A 22,715-nucleotide genomic window follows, 5' to 3' on the forward strand; every position below is an offset into this window, starting at 1 on the left:
TCAACCTATAGACTGAAGGGTCCCAGGTTCGATTCCGGCCAAGGGCACATGCCCAGGTTGCGGGCTTGATCTCTAGTGTGGGGCATGCAGGAGGCAGCCAGTTAATGATTCTCTCTCATCATTGATGATTCTCTCTTTCTCTCCCTCTCCCTTCCTCTCTGAAATCAGTAAAAATATGTTAAAAAAAATACAAGAGCTCTAACCGGTTTAGCCCAGTGGATAGAGCGTCAGCCTGCGGACTGAAGGGACCCAGGCTCGATTCCGGTCAAGGGCATGTACCTTGGTTTCGGGCACAGCCCCAGTAGGGGGTGTGCAGGAGGCAGCTGATCGATGTTTCTCTCTCATCGATGTTTCTAACTATCCCTCTCCCTTCCTCTCTGTAAAATAATCAATAAAATATATTTTTTAAAAATAAAAAAGAATTAGTCCAAAAGAATTAAAGATTTTCTATGATTATGTTAGATAAATGTTGACTGCTCTGTGACTTTGCAGTGGAAATGTAGTCGAGCCTGAATCATAGCGCTTACACAGGTGCGCACACACACACACTTCCCCCTCCACCAGGGGCCAGGTTGCATGGCTCTCCCATTTCAGAGATGGATGCTTTCACCTGAGAAGGGCCCTGCCCGGTGAGTGGCAGGGCCAGGCTGTGCTGTTAGTACAAGCCACACCAGGCAGCCCTGTCCGTCAGCCTGAGCCCCTCCCCAGCCCCACTCGGAAGGCTTAACAGTCCATGTCCTCTGCGTTGCTTTGTTGTTGTCCTCTGTGAGCGAAGAACATGTGAACAAACTGTCCAGCGGCTGAAGAATCCTCCACACATCACGTGGCACCGTGCAGAGAGCACCTGGCTGATGTTGAGCGCTAGCCTCCAGGCCCCTTTCTGCGTGAACTTGGACACGCCTCTCCCTTCCTCGGGGACTGCTTTCTTGTCTGTGAGAGAGGGAGGAGAAGGTGGGATTTGACGATCGCAAAAGTAACTTCGACCTTTCCATTCGTTGACTTTCCCAAACCCATTAGTGGGGGAGGAACCCATGCCGCTGGCAGCAGAAGACTGGGAAAGGAAGGAGAAGGAAAGTTTTAGGAAAATCCCAGTGTCTCACAGATAATAGGGAAATACATGATTTGCATAGTAAGAGGAAGGGGAGAAAGTCCAAATGAAGTCATGAAAGAATTGTGGTTCCTTTTTTTTTTTTTTCACTGAGAAACCTTAGAAATGGCAAAAAGAAATAAACTATTAGACTAACGATTTAAACCACAGTCATCAGCGCTGGCTGAATTGTAGAGCTGGGTGATAATCCAATAAAATAGATGGCCTATTACGGTTTTCAAATATACCTGTAAATAGATAGTTCCTTATATAGCAGGTGCAGAGGCAATCTGACCAAAGGCTGGATTCACGTGATAAGGCTTTACTCTTAGAGACTGCTTTCTAACAGAACATGGCTGTCCCTGCCGTGGGCCTGCCTTGGTGGGCGTGCTCAGGGGAGGGTGAGGTGTAGCATTCTCATACCTCCACACGTTGATTGGCATGAACTACGTGCTGTGCTTGGGGCTCCCGGACCCACCTGGGTGCTGGTTTCTTCCAGCTGTACTTTCCCTGAGGTTCTGTCTTTGTCTCTCTTCCCGGTGACCCCTCTTTATCTAGCTCTTCCCATATTCTTCTTGGAGTGTTCTATATTTCACACTAACTTATACACAAACACATTGACACACAGAGCATTGCCTTCGGGGAAGAGTTTTAGATTCTTTGTTCCTAACTTTGATTGGACCATCACTTTCTTTTTCTCTTAAAATTAAGAGCAATCTGCTGAATTAAGTTGCATGTTTTTGTTTAAGCCTCGGTTTTCTCTCTTACAAGACATGCACCTTCAAAGTCCATTTCCAACTCATACCCTGTCATCTTTCATAATAGCTCCAGACTCAGTAGGTCCAGGGAGTGAAGTAAGATAAAAGGCAGGATGCCATCCCCGTTGTATCTGGGATATGTCAGATATACAGGCCACAACCAGAGCAGCGGGGAGGAACTCGCCTTCTCTGTAGCGTGCACAAGTTCATACTGCTGCTTCACGTGGAAAATCGAGGATGCTTCGTTCCCATTCCTCGGTCCTGGCTTCTTGGTGCGATACCGTGTTTTGATGACGGAACCTTAGCAGATTGCTAGTACGCTGCTTCTTGGGAAGGATACAGATATTTCGGAAAGGAGCTTTCAGGGGTTCCAGAATTCACAGCCTGAAGTTGACTCATACCGGATGAAGCCAGCGGAAAGGAATCTTTGGCAGATCGTCTCTTCCCTTCAGAAGTGCTTGAGTTGAATCGGAATGAATCTAACCTCAAAAATACAGTGAGTGAAAACGACGAAGATTGGAAAGGGCTCAGTTAAATGGCAACGACTCACGGGGGACCTCACGGTAGACAGAGAACACGGGGCTGGGTGTGGGGTACGGCGATGAATAAGACGGCCCAGGCTGGAAGGAACTCAACAGCCTAACAGATAGCACCTCAGCCAGTTCAAAACAGCTTCAGACCTTTGGAAGGTGGTAAGAAGAGAACACACACCAACTGAGGAGTCTGCCCTCAAGAAAATTAATGAACTGGCTTTGTACCAAATAATAAAACCTGAATTTAAGAAAAAGCCATAAAGTAATAATGCCAGCTTTAAGTCCAAAGTCAGAAACCAAGGACCTAAAAAAGAAAACAGAAAATAGCTCATGATAATTTTTCATATCTTTCCCTATTTGCTTATACTTTTAAGTCATAGAATCACACATTTCCCATCGTACTGAGAACTCGGTGGATTTTCCTATTCCTCTGCTCCAGTAACGTCTGAGTCATCCATTGCTTCTGAGTAATAGTCGTGGGGGGACAGTGTCAAGAGTGCTTTCACTTTGTTTGCTAACCTACTTACACTTGGGGGGTTGAACTTCCCAGAGCTCCTCAGTCAGCTCATATCTCCAGAGCCTCAGCCCATCATTCTGCTGGTTGAAGCCTCTAGGAGGGTGCTGGGGGGACAAGGGGTTGAGGATTACACAGGAACACGGGCACATTAGCCCAACCAGGCACATAGGTCAGAGCCTGATCCGGAGGGTGGCTTGGAACTGACAGGTGTTTTTTTTTTTCATAGCACCGGGAGCACGCCCTAGTTCTTTGAGATGGTATTAAGCTCTTTAGATCATGAGGTAATATGTACCGTAGACCCATATGCTTTTAACATCGTGTTAGGTGATTAAATTACTTGTATAATATCTACTTGAATAGCTAGTGGAAATTGGCCCTAGAGATGCATTTTTAAAAGGACATTATCAAACCTTATAATTAATTATTATCTATTCCTAAGACTTTGTCTCAGAGAAGATGGCACTTAATAATAGTTTTCATTTCCTGTGTTTAAATATCAGTCTGTTGGTAGGCAAATTTCTCTCATTCAGTTCACTTCTTTGGTGGTTTCCTTTCATTTGGATAATTTATCCAGCTGCTTTTAAGGGGAAACGTAACATTATACAATATGTAAAGTATGCATTAGCATAGCATGGATCTAAACCATTTCTCTGACTCCTGACGTGCTATCATGATAGCGTTCTCTCTTGTTTTTAAACACATGTGGGGGGAAAGTTTGGAAATGTATTCGAAGCCCTTCTTTCTCAACTAAGAAAAGAACATCTATTCTGTTGCCCTCTGTCACAGTAATTTTTGGCCCAAAAGGGCAAGTCATCTCATAACTAAAAAAGCCAGAGTCTATATTAAACTCCGATGTTTTTAAAACAAAATAGTTGTAGGAATTCCATGTTGTTGTTGGACGTGTCCCCAGATGGAGGAAACTATGCTTTCCTAGAAGTAGAGCCCTTGCCCACTGGAGATGAACTGTCTCCGTGCAGAGACGTTAATCTGTCAGTAATTTGCTTCGTATGTGGAAGCCCTGCGCTTCCTTCCCACACGCCTTAGACCTGTGTTTCCCCGTGAGTTTGACCAGTGTCTAGTGTATAGTTTTGTTTTATATGGGTTTCAGTCCTGAAACAAAGATCATCAAGGCTCTCCCTCTGGCTTCAGTGGCTTACAGTTTGGTCTGAAGGGGCCTGGCCATCCCCAGAGTCCACATACGTGGCCCTCTGACTGTCACTGAAAGACAGCTACTCAGCTGTGAATTTCCATTGCACTCGCGGTAAACTTGGAAAGCGGACTCCTCCGCGTGGATCCTACGAACCCTGCCCACCCCCATTGACGTCGTCATCCTCAGGACACAGGCCGCCAGAACCACGGTACCAGACAGCTCTGCAAAAGTGTGTTGTGAAGTTGTCCGCATCACAAGTCAGCAAACCTGAAATGTTAAAACCCTCCTCCAGGAGCTTCAGGGTTGAGGACATAATCTCTTCCTGACTTTGCCCTTGTTTGGAAAGGAAAGAAGTTGTGTCTCATGGCTCTGGTGATGACGTGATCCAGTGCTTTGATTTCCATAGCGAGACCATGGTTTCTTGAAGACTCTTCTGACGCTTCCTAAGACGTTAGGTGGTGTAGTTTTTGATGGTAAGGATGTGCCTTATGTAGTGCCTAACCCAGGTAAATAATGCCAGACGCACCCCCAAATTCCATAGCATGTGTTTCACTCTTCATTTGCACCTTTACGTTGGGTGGGGGCGACAGGGCTCCCCCTTGTTGTGTAGACACTGTGTGCAGACGGCTTGGGGTTCTGTTCGCCCCAAGTAGGTATGTAACCGCTTAACTGGGGACCCTGGAGGTCGAGACGGCTAGTTTCTCTAGGACTTCATGCTCAGTCAGTCCAGTGTATCAGACAGACAGCTGCCTTTTACATCTCTTCCTGACTTTGCCCTTGTTTGGAAAGGAAAGAAGTTGTGTCTCATGGCTCTGGTGATGACGTGATCCAGTGCTTTGATTTCCACAGCGAGACCATGGTTTCTTGAAGACTCTTCTGACGCTTCCTAAGACGTTAGGTGGTGTAGTTTTTGATGGTAAGGATGCGCCTTATGTAGTGCCTAACCCAGGTAAATAATGTGTGCTTTTCACTGCATTCATAGACAGCTCACCTGTGGCGAGTCCTAGCATCAGGATCCCATAGTGATTGTGATGTGTCCAGGGAACAAATGGTTGAGTGTTTATCTTGTGCCAGGCATTGTGCTACCTGCGGGGACTAAGACGTCACCAGTGCGAAGGAGCCTGCAGTCCAAAGGGAAGGCGAGTGTGTATAAACCACTAGCACTTGAGCTGCCGCGTGCTTGAGAAGCAGAAGTGTGCGAAAGAGAAAAGTAAGCTCACAGAGCAAAGGGATCTTAATTCCCATTCGGAAAACTGTCAGTTTTGACTTTTGAACTGAATCTTTAAGAATGAGTCAGAGTCCGGCAGATGGAGAAAGAGGAAAGGGCATTCTAGGCTATTGGCGTCATTGCTTTTTAAACTTCTGATATGTTTTTGCGACTTAAAACATTCTAATCCCACCTATCTTTATGATTCGAGAAGAATGAAATTCATGACAGTTGTTTTCTCCTCAGATGACCTCCTCTTTGCAAGACTGCATCCCTTGATTAAGATCTTTTCCATTAAAGATGCTTCTCAATGTGATATGCAGGATCCCTTAGTGCCCATCCCTGGCCACCCTGTCTAGCCACGTCCCCTGCAGGCCCCTCTACAAGGTCCCCCAGTCCCCTTCCCAACGTAATATGCTCCTGGTGGGCTGAACTATTTGCTCCAGTCTAAGCACACGGCAGCCTTTCTTGTTTCTGTACATTTGACTGGGTTTTTCCCTTTTCCCGGAATGTCCTCTCCCCCACCCCCACGCCTCCCCACTTGATGGACCCTTCGCAGTCTGTGCCCCTCACACTGCCGGGCACAAGTACACACAGCATCAGCTGTCACCTGGTCAGAAGAAGCATCCTGGAGAAGTGATCCCTGGGCGTGAGTGGAGGTTTGCCATTCACATGAGGAGCTTCAGGGTTGAGGACGTAGGACAGCTACTGCTGGGCGTGTGCTTCTCCCCAGCAGCCCTCAGCCGCACAGAGGAGGAGGTCATTGGTTTGAGTGGCAATTTGCAATTGGCAGCCTTGGGACTGAATTTGACCCCCAGACATGTTTCCTTTTGCCTACTTTGGGGGGCGGGGGTGGGGCATCTTTAGATTACTCACCAACACTGAAAAACTGGGAGGCTTCACGTGAAAACCTGGCTTCCCTGGAGCATGTGGAAGGTACAGCAGCACCGCCCCTGTCGTGTCTATGCGGAAGGAGTAGTGACGCCCCCTGGGAGCAGGGGCCCTCTGGAGTCCTCTGGAGTAGCTGCGCTCCAGGATTCCCGCCCAGCTCCTGCAGACTTCAGGTTTGCCGTCTCCGGACTTAACTAACCTGGGGTTGGGGGTCAAGGGACCAGATGCAAACGCAGGTTAAAGGGGCAGGACGTTTAAAGGCATCATGAGGGTGGTGGTTCAGGTAAGCCCCAGGGGTTTGGGGCTCTCTCATTAAGGAGGTACACTCCGGACGAGGCCCAGACTGAGGAGAGAAGGGAAGGATCTGGGGAGTCGAGGTGCCGTGAGGGTGATGAGTCAGTGCGGGGGAGCATACGCATGAGAGAACTGGGTGAGCCGTTGTGATCGGCGAGTAGGATGTTCCACTTGAGAGAGTTCAGAGTGTTGTGGCCATCGGCGTGAGTGGCTGAAGGGGAGCGGGGGTCAGAGTCACTGGATTCCAAACATCGGGTGAGGTCAGAGTGCTGAAAACGCCTTTCCCACATAGACATGAAGCCTTCCAGCTTAGAATTACATGAAATCGCTAGCAGGCGTTGAATGCTTCTGTGTCCGAGGTGCTTTGCATGTATCCGCTTCCTTCATCTACATAGCAGTCCTAGGACATATTTTAATGAGCTTCGTTTTCACATCTGGTACAGTTGAGGCTTAGGGAGAGGATGTCATTTGCCCAAGGCCATATGGCTCCTAAGTGGCCAGAACTCAAGTCCAAGGCTGATGTGAGATGGCTTTCTCTGGAAACCCCCTCCCCCACCCATAGGCAGTGGGTAGGAGGCAACACCCCCGAGGGAGGGCTTGGCTGACAGGAGAGCAGCCACATGGGGCTGCTAGCCAGAGGCCAGCCTGGAGAATGTCCACCTCCCGTCAGCCAGGTGAACAAGTAAGGGGCGGGGGGGGGGGGGGCAGTTTGTGGTCTCCCTGGAGGCACTGCAAGGAAACAGCATCTTCAGGGCGAACCAGGCGATGAGTAGGAGAGGGTTGAGGGGTGCCCTGTGTGGTGGTGTGATGTTCGGGTGTTGAGAGGTTGTCCACACAGGAAAGGTCGGGAAGGCAGAGAAGGCGGCGTGGGAGGGCGAGTCCCGGAAGCAGAGCAGGACTCTGGGATGCACTTTCCCTCGGGGATAGGAGGCCAGAGGGTCCCCACTCTGCACTGATGACAGGGATGAGAGGCCTGGGGCTTGACAGCCCCGTGCACCCAAGTGGACACGTGCTGAAAGGCGGCTGTTGCAGCCCTGCTCGGCCCAGCAGGCTCCGGAGGAGCGTTAGCAGCCCAGGCTAACACTCTGCTCAGGCTCTCATGGACGCGTCGTCCTGAAGTCACGGTGGGGGTTTTCACCGGCCCCGGGAAGGGGATGGGAGAGCCCACATCCCGCTTTCCCCCATTTGTGATTATGTGTTCAACACCTCCCTGAAGGGAAGGCAGGACCTGTGTGACCCCAGCCGCCCTGCAGCTTAGTGCCCTCCTGCACGTCCACACTCAGCAAATGGGCACAAAATAATCACCTGCTCTGCCGAAACCGGTTTGGCTCAGTGGATAGAGCGTCGGCCTGCGGACTGAAAGGTCCCAGGTTCGATTCCGGTCAAGGGCATGTACCTTGGTTGTGGGCACATCCCCAGTGGGGGGTGTGCAAGAGGCAGCTGGTCGATGTTTCTCTCTCATCGATGTTTCTAACTCTCTATCCCTCTCTCTTCCTCACTGTAATAAATCAATAAAATATATATAAAAAAAATAATAATAATAATCACCTGCTCACGCGCCAGCGAGTCCCACATTCCAAAGCACGCATATCTCGTGCACTTGGCAGTCCTGGCTCCGAACGGAGAATGCCGTGTGTTGCTCTATTAAAACCGACTCTCCACATCCAGACCCACTCCTCCTCCTTCCCAGAGTGCACCGTGCCCGTTTCCCCTCCTTTTTCTGACTGGTTTTCCTGCGCCTCTCCCCTGCCCCCTCTCCACCCTCTGAGGCCACCTGGCCCACCACAGCCTCAGGAAGGAAAGGCCCAGAGCGCATGGCTGGGTCCGGGTCGTTAACAGGTTGTTGGGCTGAATGGAGTGTGGTTCAGGGCGCCTGCCGGGTCCCAGGTGTCCCGTTTTCCTTTCCGCTGGACCGTGGCGTGTTTCTGTGCCTCTGGGTTTCCTGCCACCAGGATGGAATCCGGGGAAACGTCCCCAGCTCTCTTCCCCAGCCCGTCACATCCAGGCAGCAGGGCAGTGTGTGCCGCGTGTCATCGCTTTCTCATCGCCACACCCACTCCCGTGGGGCGTGGTTCTAGAAGATCATTTTATAAACCCTACAGGAACCATGAGGCTTGCAACTTCCATTCTCCTACAGTTTATACCACTTTTGCTTTTAACTTAGCACCTTAGCATAAGTTTCCTGAGCCACATCCTAACCTGGAGCGGGGAGCCGTAATCACCGACCCCTTGACACAGGTAGGAAGAGGAGAGCGTTATTATTATTACTAATGCCAGGAAACGCAAAGGAACGCTTTGCCTAATAGCCCTCCATTTATACCTCCCCTGTATAAATGCGCATCCTCCAATTTCCACCCCACCACCACCACCACCCCCCACTCCCCAGGAAAAATGTATCAACACCCCAAAATTCAGAGTGGCTTTGCTGATGCCTCTGAAAGGAAAGTGAAGAATGCACCATTTCTGCCTGAGTGGGCGAAATGCAAGGAGATCATCTAGGAATTAGCTTGAGGAAAGGGGAAGGAGGTGTGTGACGTAGAGAGTGGTAAATCCCTCCCGGGAGACAGGAGGAAAAGTATAACCCTAAGAAACGTCCATGGGGAGGAACAGTTTTCCAAATGGTCGTCTGACCCTCGGGTGGGGAGCCCATTCTTTTTGGATGTTTTCTTTGCAGCCTCTTTTTAAAAACATCATACACTCCTGAAAGAGTTAATACATGTAATTAGTAGAGAGTACATTAGATTTCATTAAAGTTGGAGCTACTTTTTACAGCACAGGAATGTTCTGTGTGTCATTGTGCTTTCCGTTCCGGACAGTTATTTCATTAATACACCGTGTGGAATCCTAGTAGCACAAGTACTTTGCCCTTTTAACTCTGTGTTTATCCTTGTTTCCTGACTAAAAGGAGACCTACCCTCCCACGTGTGGAGAGTGGTTTTGATTTATAGGCAGTGGCTCTCCCCTTTTGAAGGGCTCAAGCACTCCGTTCAGACATGGGATAAAGCAGCGTTGGGAGGCATCGTTTACGGAGGGACCCCACAGAGTCGGTGTTTCTCCAGACAAGGGCAGGGATTTGGGTGTGCTTGGGGAACGTGAGGAGTCTGATGGTTTGCTGCTTCCTGATTTCCTCCTCGACCCAAGGAGTTAACTGCAGGGGATGTTAGAATAACATTTGACTATCAGCTCTGCATGGCGCCCCCCACGAGGGCACATTCCAGGGCGCCCCTGCGCTTTGCTGAGTGGCATGGGAGTAGCAAAGAGGACTCCTCCGCCCCACGGCCCCTTCTGGCAGTTCCCTATAGTTTAGTATCCTCTACGGTTTCTCTAGTCCTTCTGGCAAAACAAACTATTGATTCTTCTACTTAGTAATGAAGCCCTAACTTGGTTAGGAAGACAGCCTAGCGATACGAGACAATATGTGGGGCGTATTGCTGCTTCTCCTGCATAGCTCGGTCTTCTTTCGTAGGAAAGGAAAAAGAGTAGTGGATGTCTAAGTGTATAAGTATACTTTCCCATCTCCTCTCTTTCCCACCCTCCCCCCCCCAAAAAAAAAAAAAAGAAAGAAAAGACCAAGAAAGCTTCAGAGAGAAGGCCTGTCCTGAGCTGGGTGTGAAGGCCGGGGTTCTTGCTGCCAGGAGGAGACCAGCATGGGGCATGAAGCTGTGGTCTGCTCCGGGGACGGGGTGCAGGCAGTACGTAGGCAGGGATGGGCCAGAATCGGACTGTGGCAGTGATGGGAATGGGGTTGGCAATAAGAGAACCATGGGATTTTATAGTTAGAAGAAAGCTCATTGTGGTCCAACCATGTCATTTTATGGCTGAGAACACGGAGCATCCCAGAGTTTAAGTGGCTTGCTAGTGGTCACCCGTGTTCGGGGGCAGGGGACAGGTGGTGGTGGTGATTGTGTTGGATAGTAAATTCAGTCGATCTTTGCTTCACTGCGCCTGACTCACAGGAAGGAGTCTTTATTGTAAATGATTGAGAGCAAATGCTCCAAATCATCATTCTCGTTAAGATGTTCAAACTAGTTGACCTTGACCTCTTCCGGTGGAAAGTGCAAATTAAGCTCTGGTGACCCGAGAGCCTGCACCGGCAGGAGTCAGATTCTTAGAAAGTGGGTCCCCGATCCCAGCGGGATCCCCTGGAGAGCTTGTTATGCAGGCAGATTCTGGAGCCCTGGCCCCCACTTGCAGAAGAGAGCAGTCTTTGTGTTTAGCACTCTGCTGTCCGCATTCCAGACCAATCCCATAGTCTTTCCCTCCACACACTGATGTTGTACCTATCAGCTCGCAATCTAAAACTGATAAAAATAAAAACCATAAAACCAATGCATGGTCTAATCTCTGACTTATTAGCCATGAAAAAATAATCATTTCAGATTGTTTGGATGCCTGTATCATTCATTGTTTTCCTTTACGTGACAAAGATGTGTCCCCGGCACTAGGGAAATTCACAGGAGAAAAAGTAGGACTTTGATGTTGTGGGATGAGCAGGTACACTCCCAGAGTTCAGCACCCCGGGGTACGTCTGAAGGTCAGAGGAGGGAAAGTTAAGCCTGGCCGCTCCTTGATCAGAGATGGCCTTGTAGAATAGGGGGTCTTAAGTTGTGTGGACTTCACCGGGGCAAAGAAGAGGCCGGGATGTTAGGCGTGTGGACATCTGAGCTGTGGCACAGGGTGACACGGGGCAGGGGTGGGTGGATGGAGTGAATGGCATGCTGCCATTGTTGTTCAGCTGCGGGGCATAAGGAGGAACCAGTGGAACCTGGAAGCTGCAAGATAAGGAGAGGCCGGACTAGAAGCACCTTGTAAGCTGTGCCAGGACCCTGGCCTCTGGCCTGCCTGGGACTCTGCAGACCAGGGAGCAAACATGAAGCGTACGTGTGCACTGCCTCTCAGGAGCCTCCTAAGGAAGGGAGTGCCCTCTAGGGGCCGAGATGATTTCTGAGTGCTGTTCATCATTGTTCTTGGGCGCTCAGATGCCCAGTGAGCTGAATCCCTGACCTGTTTGAGGGAGAAAAAGCTTAACCAATCCACCTGGCTCTGGCTGTGATTGCATTATGCAAACATTTATTGATATGCTACCTTGATTGATCATTATCTTAATACTGAGGTTAACGTTAGAGGCTTGATTTTTCTGGCAGATTGCAGATACAGTTTGCTCCTTGTTTAAAAGCCCTCAGTGCATATATTGTATGAGTCTATTAATAGGAACTGCCCAGAATAGGCCAATCCATAGAGACAGAGCATAGACCAGTGGGTGCCAGGGGCTGGCGAGGCTGAGTGGAGAGTCCAGGGTTTCTTCTCGAGGTGATGGAAATGGTCTGAAATTAGGTAGCGATGATGGTTGCCCAACCCTGTGAATATAATCCACCGAATTAACACGCTTAAAAGGGGTGAATTTTATGCTGTGTGAGTTTCATCTCAATGCTGTTATTTAATTTTTTTTTATTTTTGTAGTTTTATTTATAATTTGAGCTCTCAGCACTTTTGTTTCAAGGTATCCTGCCTAGCATACTTTTTTTTAGTTCACAATATAGAAATCTCACTGCTTTCCTTCTCACTTTCTTTTGTTTTGTTTAGTTAATACTGTCTCCCATTTACTCATCTCCTGTTCTGTTTCATCATTAAAAAGTATTTCTTTAACGAATCTACATGGTAGATCCAAAGAGAGCTTGTGGGAAGACGAAGATGTAGTCGCCACAAAACAGTGGGAGGAAGGCCTTGAAAAAGTGCGGAGTTATTTGAGGCTGGCCTAGAAAGACAGATGGGATCTAGACAGACAGCTGGAGAGGAGGGGGTGGGGAGAGGGACTGGGCAGTGCAGCCAGGGCTGGTTTGGAGAATAACAGTGTGGCTGTAGCGTAAGGAAAATGAAGAGAAATACTGGGAGAGAGAGATTGGGGAAACCGGTATGTGAGCCTGAGGGTGTTGAATGCAAGGCTGAGAAGTTGAGCAGTCAAGTGAGGAGTAACTGAGGATTTTTGACTACGAAGTACAGGCGCTGAGCCGTAGGATGGAGATGGCATAGTTTTGGGAAAGGAGAGTTTTGGGTGAGTGGGGACCAAGTTAGAGCCTAGACTTTGAGGGGGAGGGAGGGTTTCAAACGTGAAGGGTAAGGGTGACATCAGTTTAATAAGTGTCTCTCTCTTCCTCGAGTTAGTCTGCTGTCCCTCCCACTAATCCACGTTTTCTCCATCCCCTTGCTTGCTCTTTATTCAGGCATTGGGATAAAAGGTAGGAGGAAGATAGCGGGGGAGGGGAGGGGGGTGGTGCAAAAAAGAATAAAACTGAAGAGAAAAGTTGGTGAGGACAAGGTATAGTTTGCATGCTTCAGTTCTGTAATTCAGCGTTTCCTTTTCGTGACTTGATAGAAAAAAATCTAGTCTCTTCTAGTGAAAAACACAGGACAGGAGGTCTTCTTTACTTTCATCTGGAAAAGGGAAGCATGCCTACCTCCAGTGCTGGGAAACCAGAGAACCTGGGATAATTAATCCTTTAAAGAATACATTGGACTCACCTAATTTGTAGACATAATAAATTTCCTTGGCAGATGAGGGTCCTGGTGGCGTCCCCCATTTGTTACCTGACAGAGTGAGTGAGGACATAAGGTAACGCATGCCTGCTGCATTCTGCTGAACTATGTGAAATTGCTATTCACCTCTTTTTCGGCCTGCAAAAAACTGGCTGTTCCATAACGTTTCAACCCCAGAGCTCGTTGCTTGATAGTTACCTGCCATGAGTCCAGACTTTCACCTTTCCTCAAGAATTTTTTTCTATATCAAGGTGCTCATGATCTTTAACATCTGCAAAGTCTCAAGTTCAGGGGAAGCTGTGAGAAGTCAAAAGGAGGCAACAGGTAGGGAGAGCTTGCCCAGGGAGATGCAGAGAAGGGGACGGTGCCGGGAGGAGGCCAGCAAGCAGAAGCCAGGACATGCAGTCCTTGGACCTTTCACACGCAGTCACTCTGGTTTAGAAGCGAAGCTTCAGCAAAAGGGTTTCCCTTTTCTCAGTGGGTTCGAGGGCAGTTTTGTGCAGTGTCAGGTCTTCTGAAACATGCTGGTGACACCGGACAACCGAGGTGAGTCTCTAGGAAAACAAGAGATACTTGAATGCTGGGACCTGGATCAAACGTTAGAGGGCAAAGAGAGGACGCAGAGCCACTTAGTCATGGTTCTCAGGTCGGTGTGATTTCTGACAGCCTAGCAGAGAGCCAGGCACATAAGGGCACATACTGTTCAGTAGAAAGGTCTCTGAGGGGTTGAAGGACAGCATGGTGAAGACACATTTTCTTGGTTGCTTGTCTGCTCTTTGGAGTTTAAATTAGAATGATTAGGCAAGAATGTGAATCCCAGCTGTTCTGGTAGGACTCTCTCATTATAATCACATCCAGATATTGGGATCTGGGTGGGGCCTCCCAGTGATTACAATTTACGTAATCATTTTAATGTAAACAGTTTATTGCTACTGGACTATCGCAGTACTATGGTTACGTGCTTAATGCTGCAGGGGCGGGGCACCTAAAAATGAAAGACGAAAGGATAACCCTGCTAGGGACTAAAAGCCCAGTTCGTATTGACTCGGTCCTGTAGGTGGTGGTCCTGTAGGAAGACAGATTATACTTGGAGAGCTCCCAGCTCTACTCACAGAAAGCAGGCAGACGTTACTTTTAAACCATAAGCAGAAATACCATTGCAGCAAAACCCTAATTATCTAACACCCGCTTCCCCCAGGAATCCGGTGTAGCCGTCAGCCCCACGGAAGAAGCCTGAGATGCCGGCCTTGGTCTTCCACACCTTCCCCGTGGCTTGAATGGTCTTTGGTGCGGATTTTAACTTCCATTTGTTTCCTTCTAGTTCCGCAGTTCACTAGTAATGCGGTTAAACCTCTGGACCTGATACTGAGGTTCTCGCGGACTCCAGGAGTGTTTTAATGTATTAAAGATCCGAAGAACGATAGATGAGCACTGTAATCGCTGACCTGAGAAGGGGGTAAACCGGAGTTCATGAATGTGCTCCTAGGCCCTCCCTGCCGGCAGCGTTACCTTCTCCTCTTGCCCCCACCGTAGGGAAACACCCACACACTTCCTGTAAGGTGTCTCCTCTGAGGAGATCTTCCTTTCACTGCCGCCTACCTGGGAACCCCTTCTCCACCCTCTGACCACCCTTGCGCCCCCAGAGATTCCAGGGCCGGGCTCCCTGCTCCTCCCCTGGATCACGTTCGCATCCTGACGCCCTGCTGCTGTGCGCTGCTCCTTCCTGCCTCCTGTTTCATTCCCTCAGACCAGCAGGTGGTGGGCCACGGTCCTTTCTCCTCTGATGTTTGCCTGCCGCTGTTTTCCTGTGTGTAGGCCAGTCTCACAGCAGGCGTTGAAGTTGTGGGTGCGAGCCTGCAGAGCTAGCTTCGGGCCCTCGGGCACCTCATTCGTGCAAGTAGTGAGGAAGGCACACTCAGCGTAGACGACCCCAGATTAAGACTGTCCTCTTCCAAATAGCATCACAAAGCCCCCCCCTTACAGAAGCTCAGGCCTTTCACATAGAAAGAGCTGCTCAGCCTCCAGTGAGAGTCTGGTAGACACAATTACAAATTAATTAGTGTGGTGAGGGTGCTATTAGACACACAGAAAAAAAAAAGGAAGAAAGAAAAGAAAAAAGACTGGAAAGCCAATAACTTCATAGTTGAAAGGAGAGCCAGAAAAACCTCTGGAAAAGACCTACAGGTCAGGAACAGAGCAGCAGCATGGCACGGGGGAGCCCGCCTCTGCGGTGACCCAGCCGGCCTCGGTGATTTATGGGGTAACACAGTGCATGCCCATAACAATGGCCCTGAGTTGTCCTCAGCAAGATGTTAATGCTCAATACGGTCTCGTTAAATAAGAAACGAAGTCATGCATTTATTTGGGAATGTTTCTGTCAAAATGGTAAACATTTAAAGTCCGGGTGTGTGTTACGCAGATGAGCCTTAGTTCTGTGGCATGCAAATTACGTTGGAGCCCCTCCCGCCTCCCCAGGGACACCGGATCCACAGGAACAGGGCCATCCCGTGGAGTTCGCTGGCCACAGCCACTTTGTGGTCTCCCCACTTCTGTGTTGTTGTTTATTCATGGGGTTTTCCTTCCCTTTTCTTTGGTTTCAGATGCGAGTGTCTCTCTGGCTTATGTGGTTTCCCCGTGTGTGAGGTGGGATCCGTTCCCCGCATAGTCTCCCGTGGCGATGGGACTCCTGGAAAGTGCTGTGATGTCTTTGAATGTGTTAATGGTACGTGGGGTCTCTTGTTCTCAGAGCGTGGACATTGGTGCCGGAGGAGGAGGAGGGAGGGTCCCATCCAGCTGGTTCTGCCTTTTATCGGGCAGGGGATATACACAGGGACTTGCTGACAGACGCTCCCTCCCAAAGGAGGTTTGGTTACGGTCCCAGCGAGCGGTAAGGGGCATTAGGGAATGAATCATCATCCCAGCCATCAGAAAGAGAATTTTGGAAATGTAATAGCAAATTGCGTGGAGCTGTCATACTCTGCAGTTTCAGGAGCACGGCAATTTTAGGATTTAAACAAAAAAGGAAGGAGAAGATCATAGACCCTGTGATGATATTGCTCCTGTCCTCCTCCCCTCCTCTCATGGCCGCCGGGAGGTAATGGATGGAACCGACACCCAGGGGAGCGGCCGCAGTTTGAAACAGGAAAGGCATTGTTCCCCCAGGCTCACATTTTTCTGCTTAGAGAGGACATCTCTGGCCGGTGCTTGGTCACTGGCATCGGCCTGCTTTCAGTTCGAGTCCCGTGGCCCAGAAATAGGGCTCTCCGGTCACAGGATTCCTTCCAATAGAGTCCACCTCTCCCTTTCACCTTGCGTGAGAGGGCTCGGTGTTTGGGGACGCGGCGTCCATTGAATTTAGATGCTGGAAGAAAGGGGAACCTAACACAAGCCCCTCCATCAGGATTTCCAGAAGAAATCCACAGAGTGAAACTCCGGTGAGACGTCAGTAATTGTAGGGCATTGCTTCGTCAATACCTAGACTCAGCAAGGAACAGGAAGGTGGACTGGGACACGGGCAACAGAATTGCACAGACTGACACATATCATGCCTGCCCATAAGAAATCAGCTCAGAAGGTGGTCCGCCCTCCCCCTAGCCTCCCCTCCCCCACAAGAAAGGTTGCAGGACAGTTGAGTCCTGTTCCCTTGCGCCCTGTAGTTTTTCAGTCCAGTAGTCACGTGTTTTTTGTTTTTTTTTAAATATTTTTATTAATTTTTTACAGAGTGAAAGGGGGAGGGATAGAGAGTTAGAAACATCGATCAGCTGCCTCCTGCACACCCCCCACTGGGGATGTGCCCGCAACCAAGGTACATGCCCTTGACCGGCATCGAACCTGGGACCCTTCAGACCGCAGGCCGACGCTCTATCCACTGAGCCAAACCGGTTTCGGCCACATGTTGTCTTGTTTTGCTTTGAAGAAATACTTGCAAGGTGGCTTTGTGGTTGAGAGAGAACATAGACAGGAACCAAACGACCTCAGTTTCCACATCTGTAAAATGGAATGAACGACCGTAAATTGAGGTTTTACACGTGAAGCACTTGGAATTGTCCCTCAAGAGCAAGCAGCCTTGTTATGTTGTATTCCCACCTCCTGTTCACATCCACACTGTCCTGGACATTCCAGGGAATAGAGGAGGTGGGGTGAGCTTCCTGACCTAAAGACCTTTTAAACTATGACCTCACGTGCAGAAAAGGTCCCCTGTGCCTCCCTCCCTCCCCCTCTCCTTGATGCTTCTCCATCGCCCTACCGTCATGCAGCCAGGAGTAGTGTCTGCTAAACACCAGCAAATGGCCCAGCAGACTCGATTTCTCTGGTGCCACTGCGGTTTCATTGGTTGTAGGTGCTTTTCTGTGGATATTTAACTCGTACCATTTGAGATGGAAATAGTAGCTCCTGACCCTGGGCTCCCAGCATCTCAGATGTGCTCACCACCCTGCAAGTGTGGTGTCTGTCTCTCACTCTGGAACCCGAGCTGCCAGAGGCCGGCAGTCTGTCCTTGCAGTCTCTCCTCGCGTCTGGGCTACTAGCACACCGTCTGCCTCACGCAGGGCACCCAGGTTTTAGTTGGGTGGGTGCGTGAGTGATCTGACTCAGACCATCTTCGTTCCCTCCACAGCGGGGCTGCTTTAATGCCAGCCCACAGAGGGGTTCGTTTGTGGGGGTCCTCCATCTTCTGCCCTACACTTGGAGCTTAAGTCATTTGTCCCCCGGAACCGTGGTTGGCAAACTGTGGCTCGCGAGCCACATGCGGCTCTTTGGCCCCTTGAGGGTGGCTCTTCCACAAAATACCACGGCCTGGGCGAGTCTTATTTTGAAGAAGTGGCGTTAGAAGAAGTTTAAGTTTAAAAAATTGGGCTCTCAAAAGAAATTTCAATCATTGTACTGTTGATATTTGGCTCTGTTGACTAATGAGTTTGCCGACCACAGCCCTGGAAGTCCCAGCTCTGGTACACAGTTGGCTGTTGTGGCCCCTGGGTGGCCTCGCTTCTTCCCTTGCCTCTTGGGTGTAGGAACCCAAGCCTCGTGCCTTTCTTCTCTGGAAGTGGACCTTACGTCTCGCTCCGATGTGACGTGACTCGGACAGCTAGTGAACACACCCCCACCTCAGTGGCCTGGGCTCACCTCCAGGGCCTGCCCTGTGTAAAGCCTCGCTTTTTAAAAGTCTCTGAGTTCAGGAACAGGCCGTGCCATCTGCCAGGAGGAGATGTTGAGACGACAAAGCACATAGTCACAGTGTTTCCAGGACCGCCTCTTCCTTGCCATCATACGCTTGTTGGGTGATCTTCGTCTTTCCTCTGGTCCTGCTCTCAGTGTCTTTGTTGCTCTAATCATTCATGTGTAGATGAGAGTAGAAACTATAATACTGTGAAGAGTCATAGTCCTGCTGAATACTGTTTACGGACATTCTGTCTCAAAATCTGTCTTTGACTTCTTGAGACATATATAAGCACATTACGCACACCTGCCTTGCACACCCACAGCATACACATAAACACACACACTCGTATGTGTGTGGACGTTTATTTGCCACCTTGTGCCCCAGGAAACTAAGAAAAGCAGAGGTCTAGTGTGTGTGTGTGTGTGTGTGTAAAGCCTTGTTTACCCACAAAGGATTTGAGGCAACCTTACAATGAGAATAGGTACAATAACGTGGTGGTAAAATATGAGTGAAAAAAGAGAATCGGAACCGTAGCTTAGTACATAAAGGCTGACAGTGAAAGGCAGAAAGAAAGGGCCCGCAAGTAAGCGGGCCGTGAGCATCCTACCTGTCCAGCTGCTGGCGTTCAACGCCAGGCAGGCTCCCGACCTCCTCGCCGCCGCAGTGAAAAGGGAGATGGAGTCCGGCCCGCTGGGCAGGGCCACGCTCGCCTCATACGGAAACTGGAGAAGATGCTGTCGGTGTTGTGCTCTGTGGCTCTAACACCAATGCAGAGACCGGTTTCCTGTGGCTCCTCTTCTCAATAAAAAGCAAAAGCAGGCGAGGAAAAGGCAGCTCAGGGAAAGCAGTTCTCGGAGGTCATTTGGACACACAGCTGGAACCTAGATGCCTGTGGCATCGTCTCTCGACGTGGAGATTTCCCCGGCACGGAGGAGTAGGTGTGGCACCGGCCCAGCTCCGAGGGCGGCGGGTGACAGTGTAGCAAACCCACACGCAGAAACGGAGGTCACAGGGCTGTGCTCTGTTCCCGAGCTGCCACCCAGATGACCCACGTGCTTACGTTATTTTTTGTGTGTGTGAAAACACAAGGTGACAAAATGGTCACAGAGAATTCAGGAGCTCCCGAACTTCGAAAACATTCGCCCGGATGAATAGATGGACAGAACATCCTCTGTAAACATCACCTCCCTTTTCGGTTTGGTTTGGTTTGGTTTGGTTTGGTTTGGTTTGGTTTGGTTTGGCGGAAGGCTGGGAGGGTTGCCAGCCATTTAGTGACAGGTTGTGCCTGCTCTTCTCGGACGAGGGCCGAAGGCAGGACTCGCAGGGTGTTGGTGAGCGAGAGCCCTGTTGTTTAGAAACCAAAGGAGCAGATGGTGTGCTTGAGCCGCTTTTGTGTAAACGTAGACGTCATCAAAATCATCACCTACAGGGTGGTTTTCATAGCCGGGGTGGGGCAACACCAGGCATCCTTCAAAGACCGGTTCTGGGTCCGCTCCAGCCCACAGACAAGCGTTCATCGCCCGTCTCCTGGCTGAGTGACAGCCTTCCTCTCAGAGGGTATGCGCTCTCGATTCTGTCCCGGGGCACCCTGGTGTCCCACCCTGGCCCACCTCTGTCGTCCCTGGGGGCATTAGGATTGGAAATCTCAGGGGCCCAATGTGAAATACCCTTTGGTGCCTGAGATATGACCAGTGGTCCACAGTGCACGACGACAATCTAAATAAAACAGAACATTTTGGTTTGAGGGTCATAGCTAATCCCTGACTCTTCCGGCCTCAGAAACGACCACGTAAAACGGAGCCATCACAGGAGAACCTTACCCAGTCAGCGTGACCCGCCTGCAGAATTTTGGCCTAGAAAACGCAGACCTGAAGTCTGTTAATAAGGAAATGAGTGCAGAAACATCTACTGAGAAACCGTCGCCTGTATAGCAGTAATGCTCAGTAATGTTTCTGGGCACACACTGCTTTCTTCGGAGTAATGGAAAGCATATGGCATTTTGAGAGAACATAGTCGACCTCATATGCATGTATTCCTGGGGCCTTATCAAGCTCGTGTTGCTTAAGAGTGATACAGTATTTAGCAGTTCTTTATAAGTATTGTTCCCTTTTCCCTTATCCCAAAAGGATATCTGCTTGGCGTACCCTAGCACACCAAATCCCTTCCCCCATAGGGGGAAAGAAAGGCTTTTATCCATGAACCCAGTCTTTGTGAGCATTTGTTTGCTGTTGACCTGCAGAGACATTTTCGGAGGTTCCTCATCTGTGAACACAGTGGTCTCCCTTTTGGCGTATGTTGTCCACCCACTTGGCTTCCTGTTCGGCTCACCCCCGGGAGCCGAGAGCAGAGGCGAGGCACCGGCCGTGTTCTGCTGGGAGACTGAAGAGAACACGCAGCGCTGTATCCCTTTGGGTTTATTCACTGCCGATAGGAAGTTCTGCATTTTAGCCTTCCCTTCGCTAAAATGGTATACCTCTCACCAGCCGCCCATCGGCGTGACTTGGCAGGCAGTCCAGGTTACTGACAGTCGGTACCACCAGGCTGGCTCTCCTTCCGGAGTGTTCTGGAATATATTAAAGAGGGAAGAGGTGGTCTCGGAGCTGGGAAACAACATTTAACTGGGCGGACACAGAACACGGAGAGTCGCTGAAAAGACACTTTGTGTGCATCTCTGCGATGAAGAGGACGGAGCGAATTACTGCTGCTTTGCAGTGTTTTTTCTTCTCCGCAGCCATTTAAGTGGCCCTCCTGTAGAGGCTGTGATGTCTCCACGCTGGCTGCCTGGCTGCGGTTCGCACCCTTCCCCGACAGGTGAAGGCGTCACTGGCTGCTGCTCCTCAGAGACCACAGCCGCCTCTTGGGCATGCACTTTCCTGAAGAGCCTCTACAGCTCTCAGCATCAAACAGCCATTTCATTATGTTGTGTGATTTTATTTTATTTTTTTCATCCTAAGGGATTGACCAGTGTGTTTTCTAGGCCGTGTTTTTGGGGACTATCCATGCCTCCAAATCCCCACTCCCTTGCCCTCTGGGCATTTGCTAGTGAAACCTGACTGCCCCAGGCCCACCCACCTGCTTACGCTTCTGCACGCCTCACCGTCAAAATAGCTTCCTTGGACCCGCTGTGTCCCTAGCCAGAATCTCCCCCTCCCCCCCCCCCCCAACTTCAACTTTACACACAGGCTTGTGGCTTGGCTTGTGGCTTCACGTGGTAGATGCAGTTGATGAATGCAACTAAGGAATAACTAGTGATGGGTTGATAAACGTTTTTCTTCCGTTTGGCTGGATGCTCAGCATTGTGTGGGGGTGCGGTACGTTGCCCCCACTCCCCAGCCCCCTCCACCCCCGGCGTCCAGATTTCATTGTAAAAGCACCCCATGTCATACTTTGGAACTTATGGCCTAGCTGCCTAGTTCCTTCCTATCTCAGCCCAGATTTTGTGGCTAATGTATAAAGATAAATTCTGAGCCAAGAGACGATTTCTTTTAGAATAACGTTAATTTTCTGGGGGGAAAAAGAAATATTACATCCAGCAAGCACTGGGGAAGAGGTGAAACACATTCACAGCCTGTGTCAACAAACACACACAGCTCAGCTCTGACTACTTGGGTGACTTTAGGCGAGTCACCTAATCTCTTTACATTTCACTTTCCTCATTGCAGAAATGGCTGCTCAAACTTGTTGTGTCTTCTCCACAGGATTGTTATAAATGAGAAAGTCATTGTCCTTAAGTACCTCACAAATGTAAATATACTCAAATTAAAACGCAGTGAGAGTCTGTTTCGGACATGCGAGGTGACGTGTTAAGAAATGATGTTGGACAGATGAGCCCATGGGAGACGTGTGTCTCATAATCCGGTTTTTCTCACCTTATTAAGCAGGGCGTGTTAGCGCAGGAGACGTTCCTCAGCTTGGGAGGGTTTTGGTGGTTCCAGATTTACTGAAACACGTACCATGCAATTCATTAAGTGAAGTTGTACAATTCCGTGTGTTTTTTTAAAATGTGTTCACAGAATTGTGTAATCATCACAATCAGTTTTTAAAACACTTCCATCAGCCCATTTCCCCCGACCCTTGGGAATTCATTAAGCAGGCCCTCCCTGTTTCCTCCCAAAGCCCCCAGCCCTCGGCAGCTGGTAATCCACGTTTCTGGCTCTGGGGATGTGCCTCTTATGGGCATTTCCCATAAATAGTTTATACAGTAGCTCATTTGTGACCGGCTTCTTTCACTTAATGTCTTCAAGGGTCATTGGTGTTAATAGTATGTGTCAGAACTGCGTTCTTTTTCTATGGCCAAGAAATATTTCATTGTATGCATATAGACCACATTTTGTTTATCCGTGCATCGGATGGTGGGCATGGAGGCTCTTTCCTTTTTATTTCCGGGGGCGGGGGCCGGGAGGCGGCTCATGTCACTAATGTTACTGTGAACATTTGTATACAAGTTTTCATGTTATATATTTTCACTTCTCCGGGGCATATACCTAGGGGTGGAGTTGCTGGGTTATATGGTAACTCTGAATTTAGTATTTTGAGGAACTGCCACGCTGGTGTCCAGAACAGCTGCCCCTCTACATGCTCACCAG

At 49.6% G+C, this 22,715-nt stretch overlaps 1 protein-coding gene across 3 annotated transcripts in view; it reads left to right on the top strand.

Annotated features, from left to right (window-relative positions):
* Positions 1 to 22,715, top strand: part of CRIM1 (cysteine rich transmembrane BMP regulator 1) — a 176,605-nt gene that overhangs the window by 86,093 nt on the left and 67,797 nt on the right. For all 3 annotated transcript variants that reach the window (XR_008558443.1, XM_054727815.1, XM_054727814.1), the window contains exon 5: positions 15,572 to 15,693. Coding sequence is in view for 2 of the 3 variants with exons in the window: in XM_054727815.1 (XP_054583790.1) it covers positions 15,572 to 15,693 (122 nt within the window). In the remaining variant the exon portion in view is untranslated. The remainder of the gene's footprint in view (positions 1 to 15,571; positions 15,694 to 22,715) is intronic.

This window comes from Eptesicus fuscus, chromosome 16, assembly GCF_027574615.1.
Source record: "Eptesicus fuscus isolate TK198812 chromosome 16, DD_ASM_mEF_20220401, whole genome shotgun sequence".
Lineage (NCBI taxonomy): Eukaryota > Metazoa > Chordata > Mammalia > Chiroptera > Vespertilionidae > Eptesicus > Eptesicus fuscus.